Source organism: Pelodiscus sinensis, chromosome 24 (genome assembly GCF_049634645.1).
Source record: "Pelodiscus sinensis isolate JC-2024 chromosome 24, ASM4963464v1, whole genome shotgun sequence".
Lineage (NCBI taxonomy): Eukaryota > Metazoa > Chordata > Testudines > Trionychidae > Pelodiscus > Pelodiscus sinensis.
Window position 1 is genome coordinate 612373 of NC_134734.1, and position 24949 is coordinate 637321.

General features: G+C 56.1%; 1 protein-coding gene across 1 annotated transcript; it reads left to right on the top strand.

Annotated features, from left to right (window-relative positions):
• The first annotated feature begins 8881 nt into the window (after positions 1-8881).
• On the top strand, positions 8882-24188 carry LOC112544113 (uncharacterized). The gene is made up of 9 exons (XM_075908208.1): positions 8882-8931; positions 10257-10378; positions 16090-16209; positions 17156-17311; positions 18252-18389; positions 19093-19448; positions 21276-21926; positions 22608-23186; positions 24051-24188. The coding sequence occupies exons 2-9, from the start codon at positions 10318-10320 to the stop codon at positions 24186-24188; spliced, it is 2199 nt and encodes a 732-aa protein (XP_075764323.1). The 5' UTR covers positions 8882-8931; positions 10257-10317.
• The last annotated feature ends 761 nt before the right edge of the window (positions 24189-24949 follow it).

Sequence of the window (24949 nt, forward strand, 5' to 3'; positions counted from 1 at the left end):
ACCTCCAGCCTCACCACTACTGCTCTGGAAACATCCACAGCCAGTCCCACCACTGCCACTCAGGAAAAATCCCCCTCCATACCTACCACTCTGGAAAGATGCACCTCCACTGCCTTTACCACTGCAGAAACATCGGACCTGCACCTGCACCTGCACCACTAGCACTCTGGAAAGATCCAGCTCTACCCCCACCACTACTCCTCCAGAAACAACCACCACCACTCTAAGTGGTACCAATTTGGAAACATCCATATCCACCCTCACCACAACAACTCTAGAAAGAACCCCTCTCACCCATATCACTCTGGAAATAACCACCTCCCCCCGCAGAATTACTACTCCTATAGCCACCACTACTCGTTCCACAAGGATGAGCTCTACCCCCTCCCATTACTATCACCACTATCCTCTCTCCTTCGACCTCCTCAACACAGTACACAGCCACCTGGAGTTCCTTTCCCAGAAGTACCACCGCCAACTGCATAACAACCACCACCTCTCCTACAATTCCCTGCACTCGTTATACAACCATGCGGTGCACCTCCACCAGAACTACCACTCCCACCCACAGAACAACCACCACCATATCTCCTACAACCACCAGTTCTTGCTACCCTACCACCCGGAGCACCTCCACTATAACTACCACCCCTGCTACAACCACCACTACATCTCTACAACCACCCGCACCTCCTTCTACAGGGCAACCACCACCACTTCCCCTACAACTAGCACTACTCGCTATTCTACCACCTGGAACACCTCCACTAGAGCTACCACCCGTACTACAACCACCCGCTTCCCCTATACAACCACCCCGAGCACCTGCACCAGAACTACCACCCCCAGAACAACCACCCCTACAACTAACACTACTCGCTACCCTACCATCTGGAGCACCTTCACTGGAACTACCAACCACACCAGCAGAACAACCACCACCACATCTCCTAGAACTACCACTACTCTCTACCGTACCACCCGGAACACCTCCACCAGAACTACCATGTCTACTACAACCACCAGTGCTCACTACCCAACCACCAAGAGAACCTCCCCTAGAACTACTGCCACTACCACTCGTACTACAACAACCACTCCAAAATTCACCACTACCTCTAAAACAACGTGCACCCCCAAAACAACCACCACGAGCAAAACAACAACTAACCCCATCTCTGGAGCTAGCCCAGCTCTGTGGAAATTCTCGTTTGCCCTCTACCTTCCACTCCTTGCTGGGCTGCTGATGGTGAACCTGTTCTCCTGACCTCCTGCTGCATGGGCCATGCAGCACCTGATGCCTGTAAATGAAGGTCTGAAATCTGAGCTGCTCCCTCTCCAAGGCCCCTCCATGGCATAGTGGCGATGTAGAGATGCTGAATCACCATGTGGTGAGGGGTGCCCAGTGCATGGGTCTCAGTACCTCACTGCTGGCTGCAGTCTCTCTGGGCTTTGGTAAATTCACTGAATAAACCAGGATTGGAAATAGAAGCCCCCCGGTGTGTTCTGTTCCGGTTGCACATTCCCTGCTGTGTCTGCATGAGACCGGAGCATGGCCTGAGCCACAAAAGAGTGTGTTTGTCTTTCTGGGTGTGAGTTTCTCTAGAGCCCTGTATCCACTGCATGGCATATATGCGACTCCCAGCTATGGTTTCCACCCACCTGTTTGCAGCCTGCGCTGCATCGAATAATCAGTGTTACCGCCCAGGCCTCTCTACGGAGCTCTCAGCAGGAGGGTGGCACAAACATTAATGACTCCATCTGTGCTGGTTTAACCGCACCAGGCGGATGGGAACCTGGGACCGCGGGAGCTTAGTGGAGGAACTGCTACAACTAGGGCTATAGAGCCAGCTGGCTCTCAGCTCGGGCTGCAGAGCTCCCTTGCTCTCATCTCTTGCTGCACGTGCTCTAAGTGTCTCTGCTTGGGACAGTGACCCACGCCCACTCCGTGTGCGGGTAACACTAGAGTCCTGGGACACTGAGCACAGGAGCCGTCAGCCAGGGAGGCCTGACATGTGTCTCCCCTGGCACATGGCAACCTCCTCTCCAGAGCTGGAGTGGTGCCAGCATGAGCCCTCTCCCCGAGCTCCCTCATGGCTGCCATGTGGATACTCCCCAAGGGCTAACAGCCTCCCATAGCTGGGTCAAGAGACAGCTGCAGGACTGGGAGGAGGCAGCTGCTGGGAAGGCCGGGGGACCCCTTGGAGCAGAGTCCCTGGGCAGCAGCCTGGCTGGGCCGTGTCAGGCCATGGGGGAGGGGGAGTTGCAGGGCAGGCGTCGATTTCCAGCCTGGTCTCTGGAAATGTCACTGGTCTCTTCCCAGAGTATGTTAACCCCCCCGGAACACATTTCCTACATGCCACTTTCAGGGGCCCCCCCAGCTCTCCAGACAGAGATCAGGACAATGGAGATGTGTCAATCCAGGGGGGGGAGGGAAACCTGTTTTGTGTCGGGGGCCACCAATCCACAGAGAAATCAGCCGGGGGCCACACACGAGTGAGAAGCAAAACCCCCCCAAATCCCCTCACTGCCGTGGCCCAGCTGAGAAGCAGGAGGACCATCCCCATTCCCCCCCCACCACAGCCGAGGGGGCCAGGCTAGTAGACTGTGTGCTCCACCTCGCAGTGGGGCAGCGGAGGGGCTGGAGCGCCAGTGTAGGGTCCCCAATGTCGGGCGGGGCCTGTCCCTCGGGGGCTGGATCCAGGCAAGTTGGGGGCTGCATCTGGCCCCTAGACCTGAGGTTCCCACCCGTTTGAATCAAACCAACACGTCCAAGCTGATGGGTGAGAACCGGCCACATGAGGGGCCAGTCACTCCAAGAACTACGTGAGGGGGGCAGCAGGAACACTTTTGTCTCGGGGGACAGAGACGTGTAGAATTACAGATCCCTAGAACCTGACAACTGGCAGGGACCCCAAGTGCTCATCACACCCAGTCCCCTGCCCTCACGGCAGGACCAGGCACCATCTGGACCCTCCCTGATCGATGTCTGTGCAACCTGCCTTCCTGCCCCTTCTCCATCTGCTCTTCTCCAAACTGAACCAGCCCAATTCCTTCAGCCTCCTCCCACAGCTCACGTTCTCTATCTGGTCAGTATTTTTGTTGCTCTTCTCTGGACCTTCTCCAGTTGCTCTGCCTCCTTCCTGTAATGTGGTGCTCAGACCGGGACACAACACTCCACTTCAGGGCAGAGCAGAGTGGAAGAACGACTCCTCGTGTCTCGCTCACAACACTCCTGTTTGAAGAGCCCAGAATCTCATTGGCTTTTTTTTGCCACAGTGTCGCACTATCGTCAAATATTTAGCTTGTGATCCACTCTGACCCCTAGATCCCTTTCTGCAGGATCCTTTCTGGACAGTCACTGACCTATTGTCCTTTTCATATGTGTTCTTTTTTAAATTGTATCCTTTGGTATATATGGTTGTGACAATTTTCTTCCACTATTTGATCTGAGGAAGTGGGTCTGGCCCACGAAAGCTCCTCCCCTAATAAACCATCTTGTTAGTCGTTAAAGTGCTGCATAGTCCTGTGTTTTCTTTCAACTTCCCATTCTGTGATTGTTTCTCCCTAAGTGGAGCACTTTGCATTTGTCCTTATTCAGCGTCATCCTATTAACCTCAGACCAGGGATCTCTAACCTTTTTAAGCACAAGGTCGCTTTTTGAATTTAAGTCAGTCCTGGATCAATGTCAAACCTAAATGCCCCTGCCCCACCCCTTCACCCAAGGCCCGCCTCTGCCCCGCCTCTTCGTCAAGGCCCTGCCCTTCTCCCTTTGTGAAGGTGGGGTACATGGGAGGGGGAGAGAGTGGTGACATCAGCTTCCCCCTGCCTGTCTCCCCCACCCTGCACAACAAGCAGGAGGCTCCCAGGGGCATCCCTGAGGCTCTGGGTAGGAGCAGGAAGGCATGCGGGGAGGGACAGCTGAAGTGCAGGCACCTGGCAGCCTCCCGGCCAAACCAGGCAGGACCCCGTCAGAGGCTCCAAAATTTGCCAGTAGACCTTGATCTACTGGTCACTAACCACTGCCTCAGCCCATTTCTCCACTTTGTCCAGATCATTTTGAATTATGGCCCTGTCCTCCAAAGCCCTCACAATCCCCCCCACTTGGGATCAGCAGCAAACTTAATAAGCGTCCTCTCTATGCCAATAGCTAACTCGTTGAGGAAGACATCGATACAACCCGCCCCAAATCCAACCCCTGCGAAACCCCACTTGTTCTGCCCTTCCAGCATGACTGTGAACCATTAACAACCACACCGAGAAGAGTTCTCCAGCCAGTTCTGCACCCACTTCATGGGAGCCCCATCTAGATTGTATTTGCCTGGTGTATGGATAAGAATATCATGCGAGACTGTACCAAAAGCCTTACTAAAGTCTAGGTATCCCACATCCACCACTTCCCCCTTCTCCACAAGGCTTGTTATCTAACACAGAAAGCTCTCGGATTGGTCTGACATGATTTGTTCTGTACAAACACAGGTTGACTGTTACCTGGCACCTTATTATCTTCCAGGTGTTTACAGATTAACTTCTGTGCCAGGGCAGATAATGGAGAAGGTAATTAAAGGAATCAAACTGTTGCTTTCTCTCCAGCTCTCAGTGCCCAAGGGGAGCGACGCCTCCAGCGGGTGCCATGCCCGTCCTGCACGGCTCTCACCTCTCATCCATTGCAATAGCCCAATTGCCCCAGCACAGGAGATGGACCTATTGTGCTGACTTCGCCGGGCATGCAGAGAAAGGGAAATTCTGCAGCTCACCACAGTTCTGGGAGCCTCAGGCAGGCCCCAGGGAGCAGGGGAGGCCTAGGGAAAGGCCCCCAGCGGCAGTCAGTGAAATCTTGCCTTTTGTACTCAATAAAACCCTTTCATTTGTTAACAAACCCAGAGTAAAGAATCGTTCTCTGGGGCACAAGAGCTGGGCATCTCTCTCTCTCTCAGTGATAAGGGGAGGAGCGTATTAGCTTGCTATGCATGAACTTTATGTGGATTGGGACGGATTGATCTGGTGTTGTGGTCCCAGTGGGCTGTGCGCCTGGGAGCTGGGATAAGTCCTTTGACGGAGCCTTCCCCGAGCAGAGCTGTGTTGAATGTCTGTGTCACTCGGCTGTGGGCTGGGACCCCAGCGCTGTGCCAGGGCTGGAGGAGGCCAGAGGGCCTGGCTCAGTTGACATAGTCTGGGGCACCCCAAAAGCAGGTCAGAAGGCTGTGCGGTGTTTCCAGCCCATCAGGTGACAGTCTCAAGGGGATCTCTGTGACCCGTCCCGCCCCAGTGGCAGTCGTGTGCGGCTTGTGCCCTGGGTTCTTCAGTTTAAGCAAGTGGGAAGTGCTGTGGGTGAGAACAGCCCAAGCAGCTGCCGGTTTGTTATTCTCTGTTGGCTTCGTTCAGGTCAGGGAGCAGGGGCAGGCAAATCAGCAAGCACAGAGCAGGCCAGGAGACAGCAGCCCAGTGAGACGCGGCAGGGCCCCGGCTGGGAGAGGGAGAACGGACCCAGCACAGAGGGGATTCAACAATTTGCAGGCTGACATGCAAATAGCCAGGGAAAAAGCTTCCCGAACCTGGCTCATTTGAGGGCCCAAGACTTGGCAGACCTTGAAAAAGGTGAAGAATTGGAGGCTCAGAGGGCAGCTCAAAAGCCTGAACTGGCTGCCTGGGCCTGGAAGAGGCAACAGCCCAACACAGCAGGATCCAGATCCCCACAATCCTGCAAGGGGGAGCAGCTCTGCCCAAACATCCCATCTCCTTTTGCAGACTGCGCCCCTCCCCTCGATCCCTGAGGAGCCCAAGCTGGTGATGCTGATGGTCAAATTCGCCGGGAGAGCTCTGGCTGGTCCCCAGGAAGTTGCCTGGGAGGGATGCTGCAGACAATGGTCAGTGTCAGGGTTTGGTTTTAACAGTCTCAGATGACACCGGAAATCTCCAGGTCGCACTCTAGGAGCCAGAAGTGAAGGGCTGGGCTGAGCAAGGCAGCTTAGGTGAACCAGGTGTCAGATCTTGAAGATGAGTGAGTCAGGGACATGCCTGGCAGGCCGTGAAGGGACCTGCGAGTGGCTCATTCAGGAATAGCTCCTGAATGAGGCTACAGATCCTATGAAGCGGTGCTCGTGGGACAAACAGGTGAAATCAGTGAAACGCCTATTGCCTGTGCTGATCCGTTTGACCAATGGGAGATAGCGGGTTGGGGTAGATCACAGGCAGAAGGTGTCAGTTTGGTGGGAGGCAAAGGCCCCCTGGTATCCTGGGAAGGGGGATGGTGGGAGGACGGAACTTTTCCTACCCCAATTCACTCCCCTGTTTCCGGCCGCAAAGCCCCTGCACAGCCGGAGGAGCCCAGACGGGGCTGTCGCCGGGTCCCACTGAGCATGAAGGAGCAAATATCCAGGGCTGAGCCGAACCGGCAGCAGGTAACTCATGGAAATGCTGCTCCCCAGAGCATGGGTGTCCCCAGGCAGCGCGCCCTGCACTGAGTTGGGACAGATGAAATCACTGCACAGCCAAGCAGGGAGCATCTGCCTGCTGCCCAAACACACGGCTGGGAACTCCAGGGCGAGGGACACGGGGGCCGAGATTTCTGTCGTCGGGGGCACCTGAGTAACGAGAAGAACGTTCTGACGGGGACACTGCAGAGCTGGGATTGGCTGGAGGCCGTAAGATCCCTGCCCCTTTGGCTGCAGCACAGGTGGGAATGAGCCAAACCAAGCCGAGCTAATTGTGATGGGCTGAATTTGTCCCAATGGCTGTTAGCAGCAGGGAGGAAACGGGGGGTTGAAGCCCAAGGAGGGGAAGGCAAAGCCACAAGGTGGGTGAGGAAATCCGAGAGTCTCTTTAATTCCTCTCCAGGACTGAGAGACAATTTGCCACAAGGTGTGACGTGAAGGAAGCCAGCCCGTCTATGGACATTTCTGGGGGAAACAGTGTTTTGCCTAATAATAGGGTGTTTGTCCAGGCTGGGGCCTGCCAGGCAGGGGCAGTTGAGCAGGGGGTAGATCCTGCCCCAGCCTGCACAGAGACGTGTCTCACAGACGGGGGCCTTCAGGGGGAAGTCGGGGCCCAAGAACCCGCTGCGGGGAATGAGGCCCCAGGGGCTTGGTGACTGGAGGCCGGCCCACTTTGTAGGGGGAGGGAGACCTGCTCCCCAATGCAGGCTCCGTCTTCACTGAAAACTGGACGGGGGCAGGTGGCCTGAAGGGGGCAGTGCAGGATTGGCTCCCCATTATAAGGAAATTGCGGGAGGTGTTGCCCAGGGGCGGGTGCTGGATCTATAATCCCAGGCAGCTCTCCTGTTGTTTGGGTTTTCAGGGGGGTTACAGCGTAAGAGCCCAGGGAGTGAGGCTGCAGCCCAAAATGTTTTCAGGTATCCAGGGAACAGAGACCTAGAACTCTGTAAACATCCCTGCGAATGGCGTCACAGGGATAATGAGCCTGGATGGGGGTGTAACCGGAGCCTAACAAACATTGTAGGCAGGCAGTCTCTGCATTGAACACCGTCCCGAACTCCAGCAGTAATCACTGGGGGGGGGGGGGGGAAGAGGAGGTGGGGCACTGCCAGGCTTTATGAAAATCAGCTTATGAATATGAATAATTCCAGTATACTTTCCCCAAGTTACGCCATGTAACATGCCATTGAAAAGTTACAGGCGGCTGAATGTGCCTGTTTTGTCTGGATGCCTGTAGCCATCCCAGTGGGAGTGAGCAATGTGAAACACACACCACATCTACTGACCTAGCCCCACAAAGCGGGGCCATTAGCGGTGTGGAAGGGAGACAGCGGCCGGTATCTGGGGACACTGCTCTGTGAATAGTCTCACTTCCCCTGTGAGCCTGAACTGGGCTGGGTCCTGCCGGGACATGGGACCAGACGACCTGCTACTGGAGCCCCTTGTGGGGCTTGGACATTCCCCTGGAAATGGCACAAAGGTTGCGCTGAGAACAAAGGGATCCCGCCTGAGGCAAAATCTCTCTCGAGGCGGGAAACTGGACCAAGGGGGTGGCTGCCATAGGCCCAGAGACCCCAGATTAGCACCCAAGCTGCCTGCAGGAAACATAAGACTGAACAGGGGGAGGATCAGGTCTGAGGTGGGAGGCTTCCCAGGTGATGAGAACGACTGTCCGGGTATGAAGCTGCAGGAAGCAGGTTTCTGAGAGTATCAGGTGCAACTGGCCGGTTTTATTTTGCTTAGTGACTGACTTTGTTCTGTCTGCCCCTTGAAATCAAACTATAATATTTAATGAAATTACTTGTGTTTGTTAACAGACCCCATGTACAGAATTCTTCCTGGGGGAAAAGGGGGGACAAGAGCTGAGCACGTCTGACAGTGAGAAAGGGGGGAGCATGCTATGAGCTTGCTCTGTATGAACTTTCTACAGCATAAGGCGGATTGATCTGGGGTTCTGGTCCCACTGGGCTGTGCACCTGGGAGCTGCAAGGAGTCCCTCTATGGTCCCTCTATGGCTCCATGGTGTTTTCAGCCCATCAGGTGACAGTGCCAAAGGGGTCTCTGTGACCCAACCTGTCACATCCCCACTCCTCCCCCCTTGCATCTCTCACTTGTGTTTTCATCCCGACCTGCCCTGAATCTTGGTCTGACCGGATTCCCCAACCCTGAGCCATGCACCAAGATCCCTGTTTTGCAGTGGGATGCATCCGGCATGCCTCCCTTCCCAAATGAGTCACTGGGATCCGGTGGTGCCTGTCTCCCTATCAGCTCCCTGTCTAGGCTCACACACAGGGTGGTGAGAATTACCCCATCGCTTTTGAATAAGCCATTTTGGTTTATGGCAAGTATTTGGCTGGGTGCCCTCAAGGGATCTGAAATGTGGGCTGAGCTGGGTGACACCCAGGGAAGGGCAGGGTCCCTACATGGGTATTTATCAGTTGATAAGAGGTGGCTCTCAGGGGAGGGAATGAGATTCGAAGAGGTGACAGACACCGAGGTAAGTCAAGAACTCCAGAGAGACCTGGTCGAGGTGGGCTCGAGGGTAATGGGATGGCAGATGAAATTCAGTTTAGGTCACGCGTTGGGGGATGGTGAGTTTGAAGCGCCCCAAGACTTGGCAGGTTCTAACTCAACTGAGAGGAGCCAGAGAAGGGACCCGAGTGTCCCCAGAGGAGGAGGAGGAGCCGTGCTCACCTCGGCTGCAGAAGAGAAAAGCCAAGAAGGATGTTCGGCTGCCAGAGGGGATGGAGAACTACATAGAAAATACTGCGGTGCCCTCTCCAGACCGGCAGAATGCTCTGGCCCTTGCCAGTGACGTTCACCCAGTCTTAGAAGGGATATCGCAGATCTGGAGCGAATATCCCTTCTAATGGGAGAGGGGTACCACTGGCCTCGCTGCAACAGTCGTGGGAGCGGGAAAAGGTGCTTTGCTGTGGGGGTAGCTGGGTGGGCAAGAAGAAGAGACTGTGGGGCCCCGGGGCAAAGCACATGACAGCAGCTTGTCAGAAATGGCAGTGAGAGAGAGCAAGTGTTTTCCCAAAGAAAGGTTTAAATATTTGAATGTGAAGAGGACGTAGGAAGAGATTTCAAGTCCATTAGAACAGCAGAGAAATGACTTTTTACATGCAAGATTTCTTCCATATTTTAGTGGTAAAACGTATTTTTGATTTCTGTGTGTGTTTCTGTGTGCACGTGCCTAGTATTAACCAAACTAGTTTTTAAAGTAGCATGAGGGAATGTGTCTCTCTTGTGGGATAAGAGAGATAAGGTCTTTCAGGTAGGAGTGAGGATAAAATACAAAAATAATGCAGGAGTGCGTAGGATTAAAATATAGTTCCATGCGGGTCTCTACCCCCATGACTCCCATTCTGTTACTTGTGGGAATATCTGAGGCATAATCCAGCAGGGAGAAATTCTTCAACCAGAACTTTTCTCCAACAAAAAATGCAGGACTGGGGAATCTGAATATTTGTGGAGAAAAAAAATCAAAAATTTTTTTTTGAAAAAAGTGACATTCCTACCAGTCAACATTTTGATTGTTGTTGTCTCAATGTGGCTGTTCTTTTCAGTGTTGACTGTAGCATTTCAAAGCATTCATTATAAATACCAGACAATGAACCAAACCCCTAGGACATTTGGCTTTCAGTTAGATGGGAAATTTGGTCAATACAGATTCCTTGTCAAAGTTTTTAGAACTGTCGGAGAACCAGAAATCAGTATTTTCTCAGGTCTGTTGCTTAGTGCTGCTCTTCCATGTACCCCCCAATCTCAGCTGGAATTCCCTTTTCAGCCTAATTTTGACTCTCTCCTGCTCCCCTCCAGCAGAGCTCACTGAACCAGCCGTGAGAAGGCTCCATTCAGCTCCCAGGCTCCTCCCAGCACCATGGGGGTTTCCTTGTTCCTCTGCCTCCTCCCTGCTCTCCTAGCGACAGCCAGTGTCCAAGGTGAGTTGTGCGCAGCTGCAGCCACTTAACCCCTCCTGGACTTGGACCCCTCACGCCCCTCTGCTCCTCAACCAGGGCCCCTCCCGCACATGCAGGGCGCTGGGACTAGCTCTGGGGGCACAAGGGCCTCTCGACATGATGGTTACGGTAGCGGCTTGGCCACGGCCCTGGAGTGAGGCCGGCAGAGCCCGTAGTGCAGACGCCACCTGCCCCAGTGGAAGGGGGTTTCCCTCCCTCGAGGGGCTCACCTGCACAGGGGAACGTTCCTCCACTGATCCAGCCGCACACACTCCTGGGGTGGGCTGGGCTGGGCTAGGTGTGGATTTTTCACCTCCCCTCCCCCCCCTTCGAGCTCTGCAGTGAAATCAACTGGCGAGCTGGCCGGAGGGACACCCTCACTGCATAATGCCCTGGGTTCGTTTCCACAATGCCGCTGGGCCCTGCTTTCGGCAGCACGAAGGGGGCTGCAGAGAGGAGTGGAGGCCCTGGGGGTTTTTCGCTTTCCTCTGTAGCATGGGGCACGGATCACTTGCTGGAGGATTCTCTGCATGTTGGGGTCCTTAAACCATTTGAGGACTTCAATATCAGAGATGTAGGTGAGAGGATTATTCTAGGAGGGGTGGGCGAGATTCTGTGGCCTGCACTGTGCAGGGGGTCAGACTAGATGATCATAATGGTCCCTTCTGACCTTAGAGTCTATGGCTGCGTCTAGACTGGCACGATTTTGTGGAAATACTTTTAACGGAAAAGTTTTTCCGTTAAAAGTATTTCCACAAAAGAGCGTCGAGATTGGCAAGGGTGCTTTTGTGCAAAAAGTGCTTTTGAGCAAAAGCATCCGTGACGAGTCTAAAATCATCTGCTGCCTCTTCATTTAATGTGGTGACCCCTAGTTCTTGTATTATGAAAACAAGTAAATGAGTTTTCCTTATTCACTTTCTCTACACCAGGCATGAATTTATAAAATTCTGTCACATCTCCCTTAGTCTTCTCTTTTCTAATGTGAAAAGTCCCAAAGTATTTCCCTAGGTGGATGGGGAAGCACTTTTCCATTAAAAGCATTTGCGGAAAATCATGCCAGTCTAGACACAGCCCATCAGTCTTCTGTCGGTTTGGGAGACCAGCCGCTCGGGGTGCAACACGTTAACCTCCAGGGGGCGCTGGGCTCGGCAGAGCAGAGCTGGGGGGGAGGGTGTGATGGCTGGAAGGTGCCAGTGGCTCCACCAATCAGTGAGCTGAGCTACACACAGGGAGGGGGTGGGGCGGAGCGGAGGAACATGTGTCTGGCATCATACTGGCCCAATCATAGACCCATAGAGCACTAGAACCGCAAGGGGCCCCCAGATCTTCAAGTCTGGTCCCTTACCTCACGGCAGGACCAAGTGCTGTCTAGACCATCCCTGTGGCTCTGTGTGTCCCTGACTTCACCCTTCCTGGTCTGAGTCCCCCCAAATCTTCAGGGTTCAGCCTGGAGGTGTCTAGAGCATCCCCAGAACTGCTGGAGCAGGGATCTCAGCACTCAGCAGCTCTCCTGGGGCACAGAAATAGGGGGGTGCCGAGGAGGGGAGGGCGGCCAGGCTGTCCGGGCTGCCGGTCGGCCAGCAGAGGGGTCCGACAAGCAGGCTTGGGGCCAGCTGCCTTGGCCCAGAGCCTTGTGGGCATTGCTCCCCGACGGGCAGGCTCTGATGGACTGACCCCAGGGTCACACCCCAAGTACAGGGCCCTGAGCCTCTGGGACATGAAGGGGGGTTAAGGTAAAGACACAGCCCTGCGGGTGCACCCAGCCGTTCCCAGTCTGGGGGAGGGGGCGAGAAAAGGGGGAAAATTGCCAGGGAAAAAGCAGGACCAAAGTATGTTCATTACCCCCTATTCTCCCAATGACCATTGATCCATGAGGCAGTAACCGCAAGACATGGACACGCACAGACCGCTTGGGGACTTACGAGCGCAGGGTCCCCGCCCCTCAGTGCTTGTATATAGCACCCCGCACCGGCTGTGTGAATACAGCCCCTTGGCAGCTTCTCTGTTAGAGACTCTGCGATTTTCAGGCTATGATAATCCAGCCACAGCCCTCTGCACAGCCAGACCTGAGCCATTCTTTGTACATGACAAACCTGAGGAACTGTCCCAGACTGAGGTGTCATTACAGGAGGCTTTGGCATAAACAAGTCCCCAAGGCCAGCTGGTCTCACCCACGAGTTCTGAAAGGATCAAACATGAAACTAGGGAATTGCTAACTGTGGTGTGTAGCGTGGCCTTGAAATCAGCTTCTGTACCTAAGCACTGGAGGGCAGCTAATGGGACACCAGCCTTTAAAGGGGGCTCTAGAGGTGAACCTGGCAATTGCAGGCCGGTTCGCTGATTTCAGTACCAGGCAAACTGGTTGAAACTCTAGGAAAGAACAGGATTATCGGACACAGAGATGAACAGAATTTCTCGAGGAGAAACGCCAACAGGTTTTCTGTGAAGGGGAATTCTGCCTGGCTCATCCGCGAGAGCACTTTGAGGGGTTCACGAGCATGTGGCTGGGGGGATCCAGTGGCTACAAGGTACTTGCATTTCCAGAAACGTGAGACAAGGATCCTTAGCAAAGGCTCTGAAGCAAAGGAAGCTGCAGTGGGATTAGAGGGGAAGCCCTCATGGGCTGATACCTGGCTAATACAGAGGAATCAAAGGCTGGAATCAATGGCCAGTTTTCCGAGTGGAGAGAGGTAACTAGTGGGGTCCCCCAGGTTCTGTCCTGGGACCGATCCCATTCCACGTGTTCATTATCCAGAGAAAGGGGTAAACAGTCGGGGGCAAAATGTGCAGATGATACAAAATAACTCAGGATAGCGAAGCCCAAAGCAGAGTGTGAACGGCTTCCCAAGGATCTCACCAAACTAGATGATGGCAACAAAACGGAAGCTGAACGTTAATGCTGATGAATGGCAAGGAATGCATGTTGGGAAATAGGATCCAATCTGTACGTGTCAAATGCTGGGGAGTAAATTAGCTGTTTCCACTCGAGAGAGAGATCTTGGAGTCATGTGGACAATTCACTCAGGCTATATCTAGACTACAGGGTTTTTCTGAGAAAACTTCACCTTTGTCTAGACTGCTGCTGTGTTTTTTTTATTTAATTTAGAAAGAACACGACAGGTTTTTTTTGACACCGGTAAATCTCATTTTACGATGAAGAACGCCTTTTTTTTTTTTAAAGAGCTCTTTCAAAAACAGGCATTCTTGAATGCAAGCAGGGCTCTTTGGAAAGGGAGCATCCAAACTGGCTGAGTTCTCTCTTTCAAAAAAGAGAATCGCTTTTTTGAAAAAGCGGTGGTTGTCTGTACCAGTGTTTCTCCACCTTTTTTTGCTCATAGTCCCCTTCTGAGCCTCGTTTACCCCTGTGGCCCCCATCATAGCCGCTGTTAGTTGGAAAAAAAGGCACATCATTTACCAAATGTTCCATTTTTTCCATGTGGCCCACTAAAAGTAGGATGTGGCCCCTGGGGAGCCATATGGCCCTTGGTTGAGAACCACTGGTCTAGACAATCTCTTTCGAAGGAAGCTTTTTCGAATTCTTTCAAAAGAGGCTTATAGTCTACACGTACTCAGTGTCAGCGGCAATCAAAAAAATGAAAAGAATGCTGGGAATGATTGACCATTGCTCCTTGTTCTGGCATCCGTCACCACTGAGAACAGCCTCTCTCCAGCCTCTTTGGAACCCACCATCCGAGAGCTGCAGGCTGCTCTCAAATCCCCCCTCTGTCCACTCCCCTGTCCTGAATTCCATTGGGGGTGGGGGTGGGGGTGGGAGTCCTGCCTGTGTTAAGTCATTCTGTCTCTCTCAACTCCTGGTGTTACGCTCCCACCCAAAGGAAGCCGGCAGGGAACCTAGATCCAATTCACATTTCATCCCTCTATCTCGCTTGGCTCTCCCGGCCCCCCGTCTGACACCTTTGCTAGGTACCTGAGTTAACCCCTTAGTCACCGGGTGCTCGTCAGCACTCCCCCTGTTCATGACACCTTTGTACTGGGTTAACCCATTAATAGCGAATATTCACACCCAGGGAGACAGTGTCAAACATGCAAATGAATTCCAGTTCTCAGAGTCTCTCTGTGATTGGCTGGTGAGATTCCTTTGTAGAAGAACAGCTACTTGTAAATCCAGGACTGAGGGGTCCAGCAGGTTCCAGTGTCCCCACAGGTCCGGGTGTTTCCATTCCTAAGTCTGATTTGTGTCCCTTCATCCCTTGTCGCAGTGTCTGTCCAGTGTGGCCACTGTCCGTGGCTGGTACTTGCTGGTGTAGATCACACTGGCGGCTGGGCAGGTCTAGGAGCCCCTGCTGTGGTGGCTGATGCACCAGGGCCTGTGGTGGTGCAGCTGGTGGAGATGGGTGGGCAGAGTTGACAATGGGGGTTGTTGCAGGGGTGGGTCCCTAGGTGGATGTGTGTGAGGTGTGGCTGTGGAAAGGACTTGCTGCAGGTTGAGGGTGTCTGGAGGCAATGAGGGATCATTTTCCAGAACATCAGAATGGCCAGACCTGGTCAAACCAAAGGCTTATTCAGCCCCATGTCCTGTCCCCAGAGGGAGTGAAGGGAACAGGGAACCATCGGCTAATTCCCTCTGTCACCCATTCCCAGCTTCTGACCCACAGAGGCCAGGGACACCAGCCTGGCTAAGAGCCATTGATGGGAAGCATTAATCAGAGGTTAACTGTACAGTTGGCACTTTTCCATGTTAAGAATGGCCACACTTGCTCAGAAGGATGGTAGTTTGTAGGCTGATACAGGGGTGTGAGCGGGGGGCTGTGCGGAATGACTAATTGTATTCTGTTATTTTCCTTGTTGGGCCGGTCTTTAAAGAAGGGACAGTTAGGTACCGGTTTGAATCTGTCAGTCGGTTCCCTCATTGCCCCAGGCAGCTATTTAAGTTTTAAGGATGCCTGATAGAAATCCTGTGGGTTGGATCCGAGCCAGTTGTATCTTAGGGCCTGGCTGTAGACAACTGGTCACATGGTGGTGGAAGCTAGAGCCATGTGGGTTACAACAGGGGTCAGTAGGTTTCCGGTATAGGATGGTGTTAATGTGACCATTATTTAAATGGTACTGCAATATCAAGGAAGTGGGTCTCTCGTGTGCACTGGCCCAGGCTGACGCTGATGTTGGGGTGGAAGTTGTTGAATTCCTGCTGGAATTCTTCAAGGGTCTCCATCACACAGGTGCAGATGATCAAGACATCGTCAAACTAACGCAAGCGGAGGAGGGCATAAGGGACGAGATCTGAGTAAATGTTGTTCGAGGTCAGCCATATTGTCAGGAGATTGTGGAGCCGTGTGGGTGCCCAGGGCTGTACCACTGACTGGAAGGGTTCGATTGTCTCCAAACCGGAAATCGCTGTGGGTGAGGGTAGTCACAGATCTCAGCCGCCAGATGGGCAGGGGCCTCATTGGGGAGTGTGGTCCCGACAGTCTGTCGTACATGCTCATGGGGAATGTTGGTGGAAGGGGCTTCTACAGCCACGGCAGCTAGGCTGGTGTGTGCAGGGAGATCGCTGATGCACTGCAGTTCCCTCAGGAAGCCGGCGGTGTGTCCGGGAGCGAGACGTGCTGGTCGCATAGGGTCTGAGTCTCGACAGAGCTGGATAACCCTGCTGTAAGGAGGCTACTGCCTGAGATGATAGGCAGTCTGGGATTTCCAGGGTTGTGACAGATGGGTTCTTCTTTCTCCAGCAGGGAACCTGACATGCTACGAGTGCATCGGCCAAACGGAGGCCTGCAATGAGACTGTAGGGACTTGCCAAGATGACCAGGCGACAGGCGGTTGCATCTCCACGACACAAGACATTTCACTGGGTAGGTGACATTGACTTCAACCCAGGCACATCTTACCCTGCAGTGGGGGCCAGGGCGCTATTGGTTGGATTTAATCCATTGGCCTTTCAACGCCACCCGGGCCGGCTGCGCGGCAGCAAGCAAAGCTGCACCGGGGAGAAACGCACTTTCCGAGGGGGGTGGGAAAGGAAATGAGGGGGATCCCTTGGGCCCTGCCGGCTGCTCCCAAAGCCCGTTTGACGCCCTGCGTCACCTGCTCAGGCCTGTGGCCCTTCCTCACACAGGTTTTTGCCCTTGGAAAGTGCATTGCAGGGGTGGGTCTTTGACGTGGAGATGCCAAACAAACCTTCTCCCTGTTCAATCCCCGAGTTCCTCAGGCCGGCGGATTCATCAGTTCTTCAGTTCTCACAGTTTGTCCTTTCACATGGGACACCCTAGTTACAGACCCAGTTCGGTTCATCCTGCCACTGACCTAACGGGACTGAACGGCCCTTCCACTCCCCCTGTGGGAATGACGCGGAGCCCCCACCAGCTTTACCGGGATCGGTCGTTATCCAGCCACCTCTCTGCCGACCTCCCTACTTATTCCCCACTATGCCCACCCGCCTGCCGGCCTCTGACCCCACTCAGGACACTTTCCCAGCACAGTCCCCAGTGGGTTTATTCAAATCCCCACCCAGACTCAGGCTCTGGCCTCACTGCGATTCGAGTGGCCGTGACCCAAGACTGAACCCTCACTGCGCCCTACTCTCCACACACGAACCCTTTAGCCTCAGCTGGGCTGACTCAGCGGGGGGGGGGGGGTAAAGTTTAGGCCTGGGTTGCTCTTTACCTTGCTGAATTGTGGCCCCAGAATCTGACACGGGATCCCAGCAGCGGCACAAGGAGGTAAAATCCCCTCCCTGCCCCCACCCGAGGGTCCCTCCCAGCCTCACGTTTTCTGTTTGTTTCTCCATATGTGACAAAGCCGGGAATGTGCTGATGTCCTACTCCAAGCAATGCCTCAGCACCTATAACAGTGAAATAAAGGGTCCCCTCTCTTTCACGGTGGGAAATGGCTGGTACCTGAGGATCAATGTCACACAATGCAACACAGATTCGTGCAACTCAGCCCTACCTCAAGGTACGTTGTGGGTCTGTTTATACTGTCCCTATTTCAGAGCACGGCCCTGTGAGCAATTACGGAGCGTGAGCTGGGTGTGAATCTAGCTCCGCATGTGCCCCGGCCGATGCACATGGTCGGCGGGAGGAGCACTTTGGAAGGGCATTCGCTCAAAGCACATTAATGAACCGCTTCAATATGCCAGCTGGGTGCACATGCACAGTGAGGCCATGGGACCAGTGTAACTGACAACGGATGGATTTGAACCTGGGTTTGCGTCAGTTTAGGGTAGGACCTGCTACCATCTGAGCCAAAAGCCAGTTGGCTTAGCCCCTAACTAAGCTCCAGCAGTCCCCGACTCGAATCTGCATGCTGGCGGTTAGACGATGAAGCCAGCTGGCGCTCAGCCTAGGTTGCAGAGTTCGCTTGCTCTTGTCTTTCCCTGTGGTCTAAGTGCCACTGCATAGGCAGTGAACCACAACAGGTGTGTGGGTCACACTGACATAGGGCAGTCACACCCCAGGTGCTCTGCTCACCCCATCTCTCTTGCTACAGTCGGACTGTTCAGGTAGACAAGCTGTAGCACAATTGTATTTGTTCTCATTTCTCCCCTCTATCGCCCAAACTCCATGTACTGAAATGTCAGATGTGAAACACCTGTACTTGGTAGATTGCCCAGCAGGTGTGTGTGTGGGCAGAACAGCCAGGGACAATTTGCCGCCAAACGGGCAGGGGCTGCATGTGAAGGGGGAGTAGGTACCGGGACAGGCTCAAATCTAAACTTCCCAGAAGCTACCGGGCTCCATCTTCACACTCGCTAGGATCTAGAACTGAGCCAGTGCGGCCATCGCCAACTGTTTGGCCCAGACAAAGAAATGGTGCCCGGCTGCAGGGAGGGGCCCCTCCCCCAGTTGGAACGAGGTTTAACGCACCCTGTAACCATCTCTGTTTCTATTGTCAGTGACCCCAGACACCACCCCGAACGGGCTGCAGTGCCCAACCTGCTTTGCTCTGGGCTCCGCTGCCTGCAACGACGTAATCACCCCCTGCACAGGGCAAGAGACCTATTGCCTGCAATTGACCGGCTCTCTGTTAGAAAGTAAGTTCTGCCACCTGGTTTCGGGGCGGGAGTTGCCCAGTAACCTCACACCCCTGGAGTTCCCCAGAGACCTGGTGGGACCCGGAGTCTGTGCCAAGCCCTAAGCAGGTGGGGCTGCCAAGACGGGTTTACCTCCCAGCCCAGAACCCCCCACCCCAGCGATGCCGCTCTGGTCTGGGGGTGATGGCAGAGGGGTCCTTACCAGGGGGAGTGCTGTGAAGTCAGGGATGCAGAGCTGTGGAAGAGAAGCTTGGAGTCCTGGCTCCCCCTCCCCCACTGCTCTAACCACTAGTCCCCACTCCCTTGATGTCTAGGGTGGGGCTAAGCTGCTGTTGCTTCATGAGGCAGCTTCTGCTCTCAGTGTGCCCAGGGCTCCCGGCGCTCTGGGGTGGTTATAAAATAACTGAACCGAGTGGGCGGCTGCCGGGGACAGGGAGAGCCGGCATGTTCCACAGGCTGCCGGAGCAGCCCCGACCACAGCTCCGTTCCCAACCCCAGCGCCACACTCCTGTGGGGCACGGGGAAGGCAAGAGGATGCCAGGTGCATGCCCAGTGCTGGCCTGGTGCAGCCAGAGCACGGACCCCCAAGCAGCTGGGAAGGGAAGGCAGACGGGCAACTGCGACTGGTGGGGACAGAGGGGTGGGGAGCAGAGAAGGACCCAGAGATCCTTGCCCTGAAGACATGGCTGATTTTCCCCAACAGACGCACCCGTATTCGTTGGAAAGGGCTGTGCATCACCATCGTCAACGGAGATTAAACCTGGAACCGTTCTAACTATTTCAAGCCTTGCCGTAACCATCTTGAGTACCGCCTCAAATCCCGCAGAGACAGTGACACTCACTACTGCACTTCCAGAAACAACCACCATTACCACTATAGAAACTACCACCCCCACCCCCACCACTCCGGAGACTACCACCTCCACCCCCACCACTCCAGAGACTACCACCTCCACCCCCACCACTCCAGAGACTACCACCTCCACCACTCCAGAGACTACCACCTCCACCTCCACCCCCACCACTCCAGAGACTACCACCTCCACCACTCCGGAGACTACCACCTCCACCCCCACAACTCCAGAGACTACCACCTCCACCTCCACCCCCACCACTCCGGAGACTACCACCTCCACCCCCACCACTCCGGAGACTACCACCTCCACCCCCACCACTCCAGAGACTACCACCTCCACCACTCCGGAGACTACCACCTCCACCCCCACAACTCCAGAGACTACCACCTCCACCTCCACGCCCACCACTCCGGAGACTACAACCTCCACCCCCACAACTCCAGAGACTACCACCCCCACCACTCCGGAGACTACCACCTCCACCCCCACCACTCCAGAGACTACCACCTCCACCACTCCGGAGACTACCACCTCCACCCCCACAACTCCAGAGACTACCACCTCCACCTCCACCCCCACCACTCCAGAGACTACCACCTCCACCCCCACCACTCCAGAGACTACCACCTCCACCACTCCGGAGACTACCACCTCCACCTCCACCCCCACCACTCCGGAGACTACCACCTCCACCTCCACCCCCACCACTCCGGAGACTACCACCTCCACCTCCACCCCCACCACTCCAGAGACTACCACCTCCACCCCCACCACTCCAGAGACTACCACCTCCACCACTCCGGAGACTACCACCTCCACCTCCACCCCCACCACTCCGGAGACTACCACCTCCACCCCCACCACTCCAGAGACTACCACCTCCACCACTCCGGAGACTACCACCTCCACCTCCACCCCCACAACTCCAGAGACTACCACCTCCACCTCCACCCCCACCACTCCAGAGACTACCACCTCCACCACTCCGGAGACTACCACCTCCACCCCCACCACTCCAGAGACCACCACCTCCACCTCCACGCCCACCACTCCGGAGACTACCACCTCCACCCCCACAACTCCAGAGACTACCACCCCCACCACTCCAGAGACTACCACCTCCACCCCCACAACTCCGGAGACTACCACCTCCACCCCCACCACTCCAGAGACTACCACCTCCACCCCCACCACTCCAGAGACTACCACCTCCACCCCCACCACTCCGGAGACTACCACCTCCACCACTCCGGAGACTACCACCTCCACCCCCACAACTCCAGAGACTACCACCTCCACCTCCACCCCCACCACTCCAGAGACTACCACCTCCACCCCCACCACTCCAGAGACTACCACCTCCACCCCCACCACTCCAGAGACTACCACCTCCACCCCCACCACTCCGGAGACTACCACCTCCACCTCCACCCCCACCACTCCGGAGACTACCACCTCCACCTCCACCCCCACCACTCCAGAGACTACCACCTCCACCTCCACCCCCACCACTCCGGAGACTACCACCTCCACCTCCACCCCCACAACTCCAGAGACTACCACCTCCACCTCCACCCCCACCACTCCGGAGACTACCACCTCCACCCCCACCACTCCAGAGACTACCACCTCCACCCCCACCACTCCAGAGACTACCACCTCCACCTCCACCACTCCGGAGACTACCACCTCCACCTCCACCCCCACAACTCCAGAGACTACCACCTCCACCTCCACCCCCACCACTCCGGAGACTACCACCTCCACCTCCACCCCCACCACTCCAGAGACTACCACCTCCACCCCCACCCCCACCACTCCAGAGACTACCACCTCCACCCCCACAACTCCGGAGACTACCACCTCCACCTCCACCCCCACAACTCCGGAGACTACCACCTCCACCTCCACGCCCACCACTCCAGAGACTACCACCTCCACCCCCACCACTCCAGAGACTACCACCTCCACCTCCACCCCCACAACTCCAGAGACTACCACCTCCACCTCCACCCCCACCACTCCGGAGACTACCACCTCCACCTCCACGCCCACCACTCCGGAGACTACCACCTCCACCTCCACGCCCACCACTCCGGAGACTACCACCTCCACCTCCACCCCCACCACTCCAGAGACTACCACCTCCACCTCCACCCCCACCACTCCAGAGACTACCACCTCCACCTCCACCCCCACCACTCCAGAGACTACCACCTCCACCTCCACGCCCACCACTCCGGAGACTACCACCTCCACCTCCACCCCCACCACTCCAGAGACTACCACCTCCACCTCCACCCCCACCACTCCAGAGACTACCACCTCCACCTCCACCCCCACCACTCCAGAGACTACCACCTCCACCTCCACGCCCACCACTCCGGAGACTACCACCTCCACCTCCACCCCCACCACTCCAGAGACTACCACCTCCACCTCCACCCCCACCACTCCAGAGACTACCACCTCCACCTCCACCCCCACCACTCCAGAGACTACCACCTCCACCTCCACCCCCACCACTCCAGAGACTACCACCTCCACCCCCACAACTCCAGAGACTACCACCTCCACCTCCACGCCCACCACTCCAGAGACTACCACCTCCACCTCCACGCCCACCACTCCGGAGACTACCACCTCCACCCCCACAACTCCAGAGACTACCACCTCCACCTCCACGCCCACCACTCCGGAGACTACCACCTCCACCTCCACCCCCACAACTCCAGAGACTACCACCTCCACCCCCACCACTCCAGAGACTACCACCTCCACCTCCACCCCCACCACTCCAGAGACTACCACCTCCACCTCCACCCCCACAACTCCAGAGACTACCACCTCCACCTCCACCCCCACAACTCCAGAGACTACCACCTCCACCTCCACGCCCACCACTCCGGAGACTACCACCTCCACCCCCACAACTCCAGAGACTACCACCCCCACCACTCCGGAGACTACCACCTCCACCCCCACCACTCCAGAGACTACCACCTCCACCACTCCGGAGACTACCACCTCCACCTCCACCCCCACCACTCCAGAGACTACCACCTCCACCTCCACCCCCACCACTCCGGAGACTACCACCTCCACCTCCACCCCCACCACTCCGGAGACTACCACCTCCACCCCCACCCCCACCACTCCAGAGACTACCACCTCCACCCCCACCACTCCAGAGACTACCACCTCCACCTCCACCCCCACCACTCCAGAGACTACCACCTCCACCACTCCGGAGACTACCACCTCCACCTCCACCCCCACCACTCCGGAGACTACCACCTCCACCTCCACCCCCACCACTCCGGAGACTACCACCTCCACCCCCACCACTCCAGAGACTACCACCTCCACCTCCACCCCCACCACTCCAGAGACTACCACCTCCACCACTCCGGAGACTACCACCTCCACCTCCACCCCCACCACTCCGGAGACTACCACCTCCACCCCCACCACTCCAGAGACTACCACCTCCACCTCCACCCCCACCACTCCAGAGACTACCACCTCCACCTCCACCCCCACCACTCCAGAGACTACCACCTCCACCACTCCGGAGACTACCACCCCCACCTCCACCCCCACCACTCCGGAGACTACCACCCCCACCTCCACCCCCACCACTCCGGAGACTACCACCCCCACCCCCACCCCTCCAGAGACTACCACCCCCACCCCCACCCCTCCAGAGACTACCACCCCCACCCCTCCAGAGACTACCACCCCCACCCCCACCCCCACCACTCCAGAGACTACCACCCCCACCTCCACCCCCACCACTCCAGAGACTACCACCCCCACCCCCACCACTCCAGAGACTACCACCCCCACCCCCACCACTCCAGAGACTTCCACCCCCACCACTCCGGAGACTACCACCTCCACCGCCTCCCCCACCACTCCAGAGACTACCACCTCCACCGCCTCCCCCACCACTCCAGAGACTACCACCTCCACCGCCTCCCCCACCACTCCAGAGACTACCACCTCCACCCCCACCACTCCGGAGACTACCACCTCCACCCCCACCCCCACCACTCCAGAGACTACCACCTCCACCCCCACCACTCCAGAGACTACCACCCCCACCCCCACCACTCCAGAGACTACCACCTCCACCTCCACCCCCACAACTCCAGAGACTACCACCTCCACCTCCACCCCCACCACTCCAGAGACTACCACCCCCACCCCCACCACTACCACTCCGGAGACCACCACCCCCACCACCACTCCAGAGACAACCACTAGAACTACTGCCACCATTGCTCGCAGTACAACAACCACCCAAAAAACAACCACTATCTCTGAAACATCCACCCCGAGACCAACCACGATTAGCAAAACAACAACTGACCCCATCTGTGGCGCTAGTTCAGTTCTGGGGAAACTGTACCTGCCTCTCCTTACTGGGATCCTGATGGTGAATCTCTTCTCCTGAGCCTCTGCGCTATATGGACCATGTAGCGCCTGATGCCTTCCAATTAAGGTCTGAAAATCTGAGCTGCTCCCTTCCTGAGGCTCCTCCGTGGTAGAGTGGGGATGCAAAGGGGATGCTGTATAACCCTGTGGTGAGGGGTGCCCGGTGCATGGGTGTGTGTGTGTGTATTCCAGTACCTCACCACTGGCTGGAATCGGTCTGTGGTAAATTCACTGAATAAACTAGCACTGGAAATAGAAGTCCGCCAATTTGATCTGTTCCAGGTGCCCGTTGCCTGCCTAGCCTTTTTTAATCTGGGGCACGGCTAGACACCTTAGCCAAACAACGGTTTGTTTGTCTTTCCAGGTGTATGTTTTTCTATATACCTGTATCCCCCCTCAGCAGCAGCAGCAGTTCCCACCCACTGTTACCAGCCCGTGCTGGGCTGAAGGGTCAATGTCGGAGCCTCTCTGCCGCGCCCTCAGCACAAACATTAGTAGCTGAATCTGGGCTGGAGTCCTGGGACACTGAGCACAGGGGGCATCTCCCTTGGCACATGGCCATCCCCCCTCCAGAGCTCAAGCGGCACCAGCGTGGGCCCCTATCCCCGAGCTGTGTCTGGCCCCTCATGGCAGCTGCGAGGATGCCCCAAGAGCTAACAGGCCTCCCGTAGCTGGGGTAAGAGACGGCTGCAGGGCAGGGAGAGAGGCCACTTCTGGAAAAGTTAGAAGAAAGCGACACAGCCTTCCTTCCAGGTGGAATTATTTGTTACCACGCCCTCCCTCTTCCACAGAAAAGTACCCGCCAGCCCCTCCCGGGTGTGTGTGGGAGGGGAGGGGGGAGTCATGTGACCTCCTGAGACCACGCACGGCTCAGACTGGAAGGAGAAAGGGGCTGTGACAGGTGACCTTGAGGGACATGCCCTGGGTGGCCTCCCCTGCACATTTCAGGCCCTGGCCCATCCCAGGTTCCACGTCCCCAACTACACACCAGTGACACCCCAAGGGCCCGGAGCGACGCGGCTCCAGCGGGTGGTGCCGTTATGACCAACAGGTGACACAAGGTTTGTGTCCACAGGCTCTGGGAGCTGCGCACATTTGTGCCCATCAGTTATGGGGTGTGGGGGACTCATCCCTGGGTGGACGGGGCAGCTGGCTCGCGGCTGTAGGAACAGCACATGAGGCAGAAGCCCTGGGTCCCAGGCCTGGCGTGAGGCGGGAGCGGCTCCCAAACCCGGCGAGCACAGGGCTGGGCTGGCAGAGCCC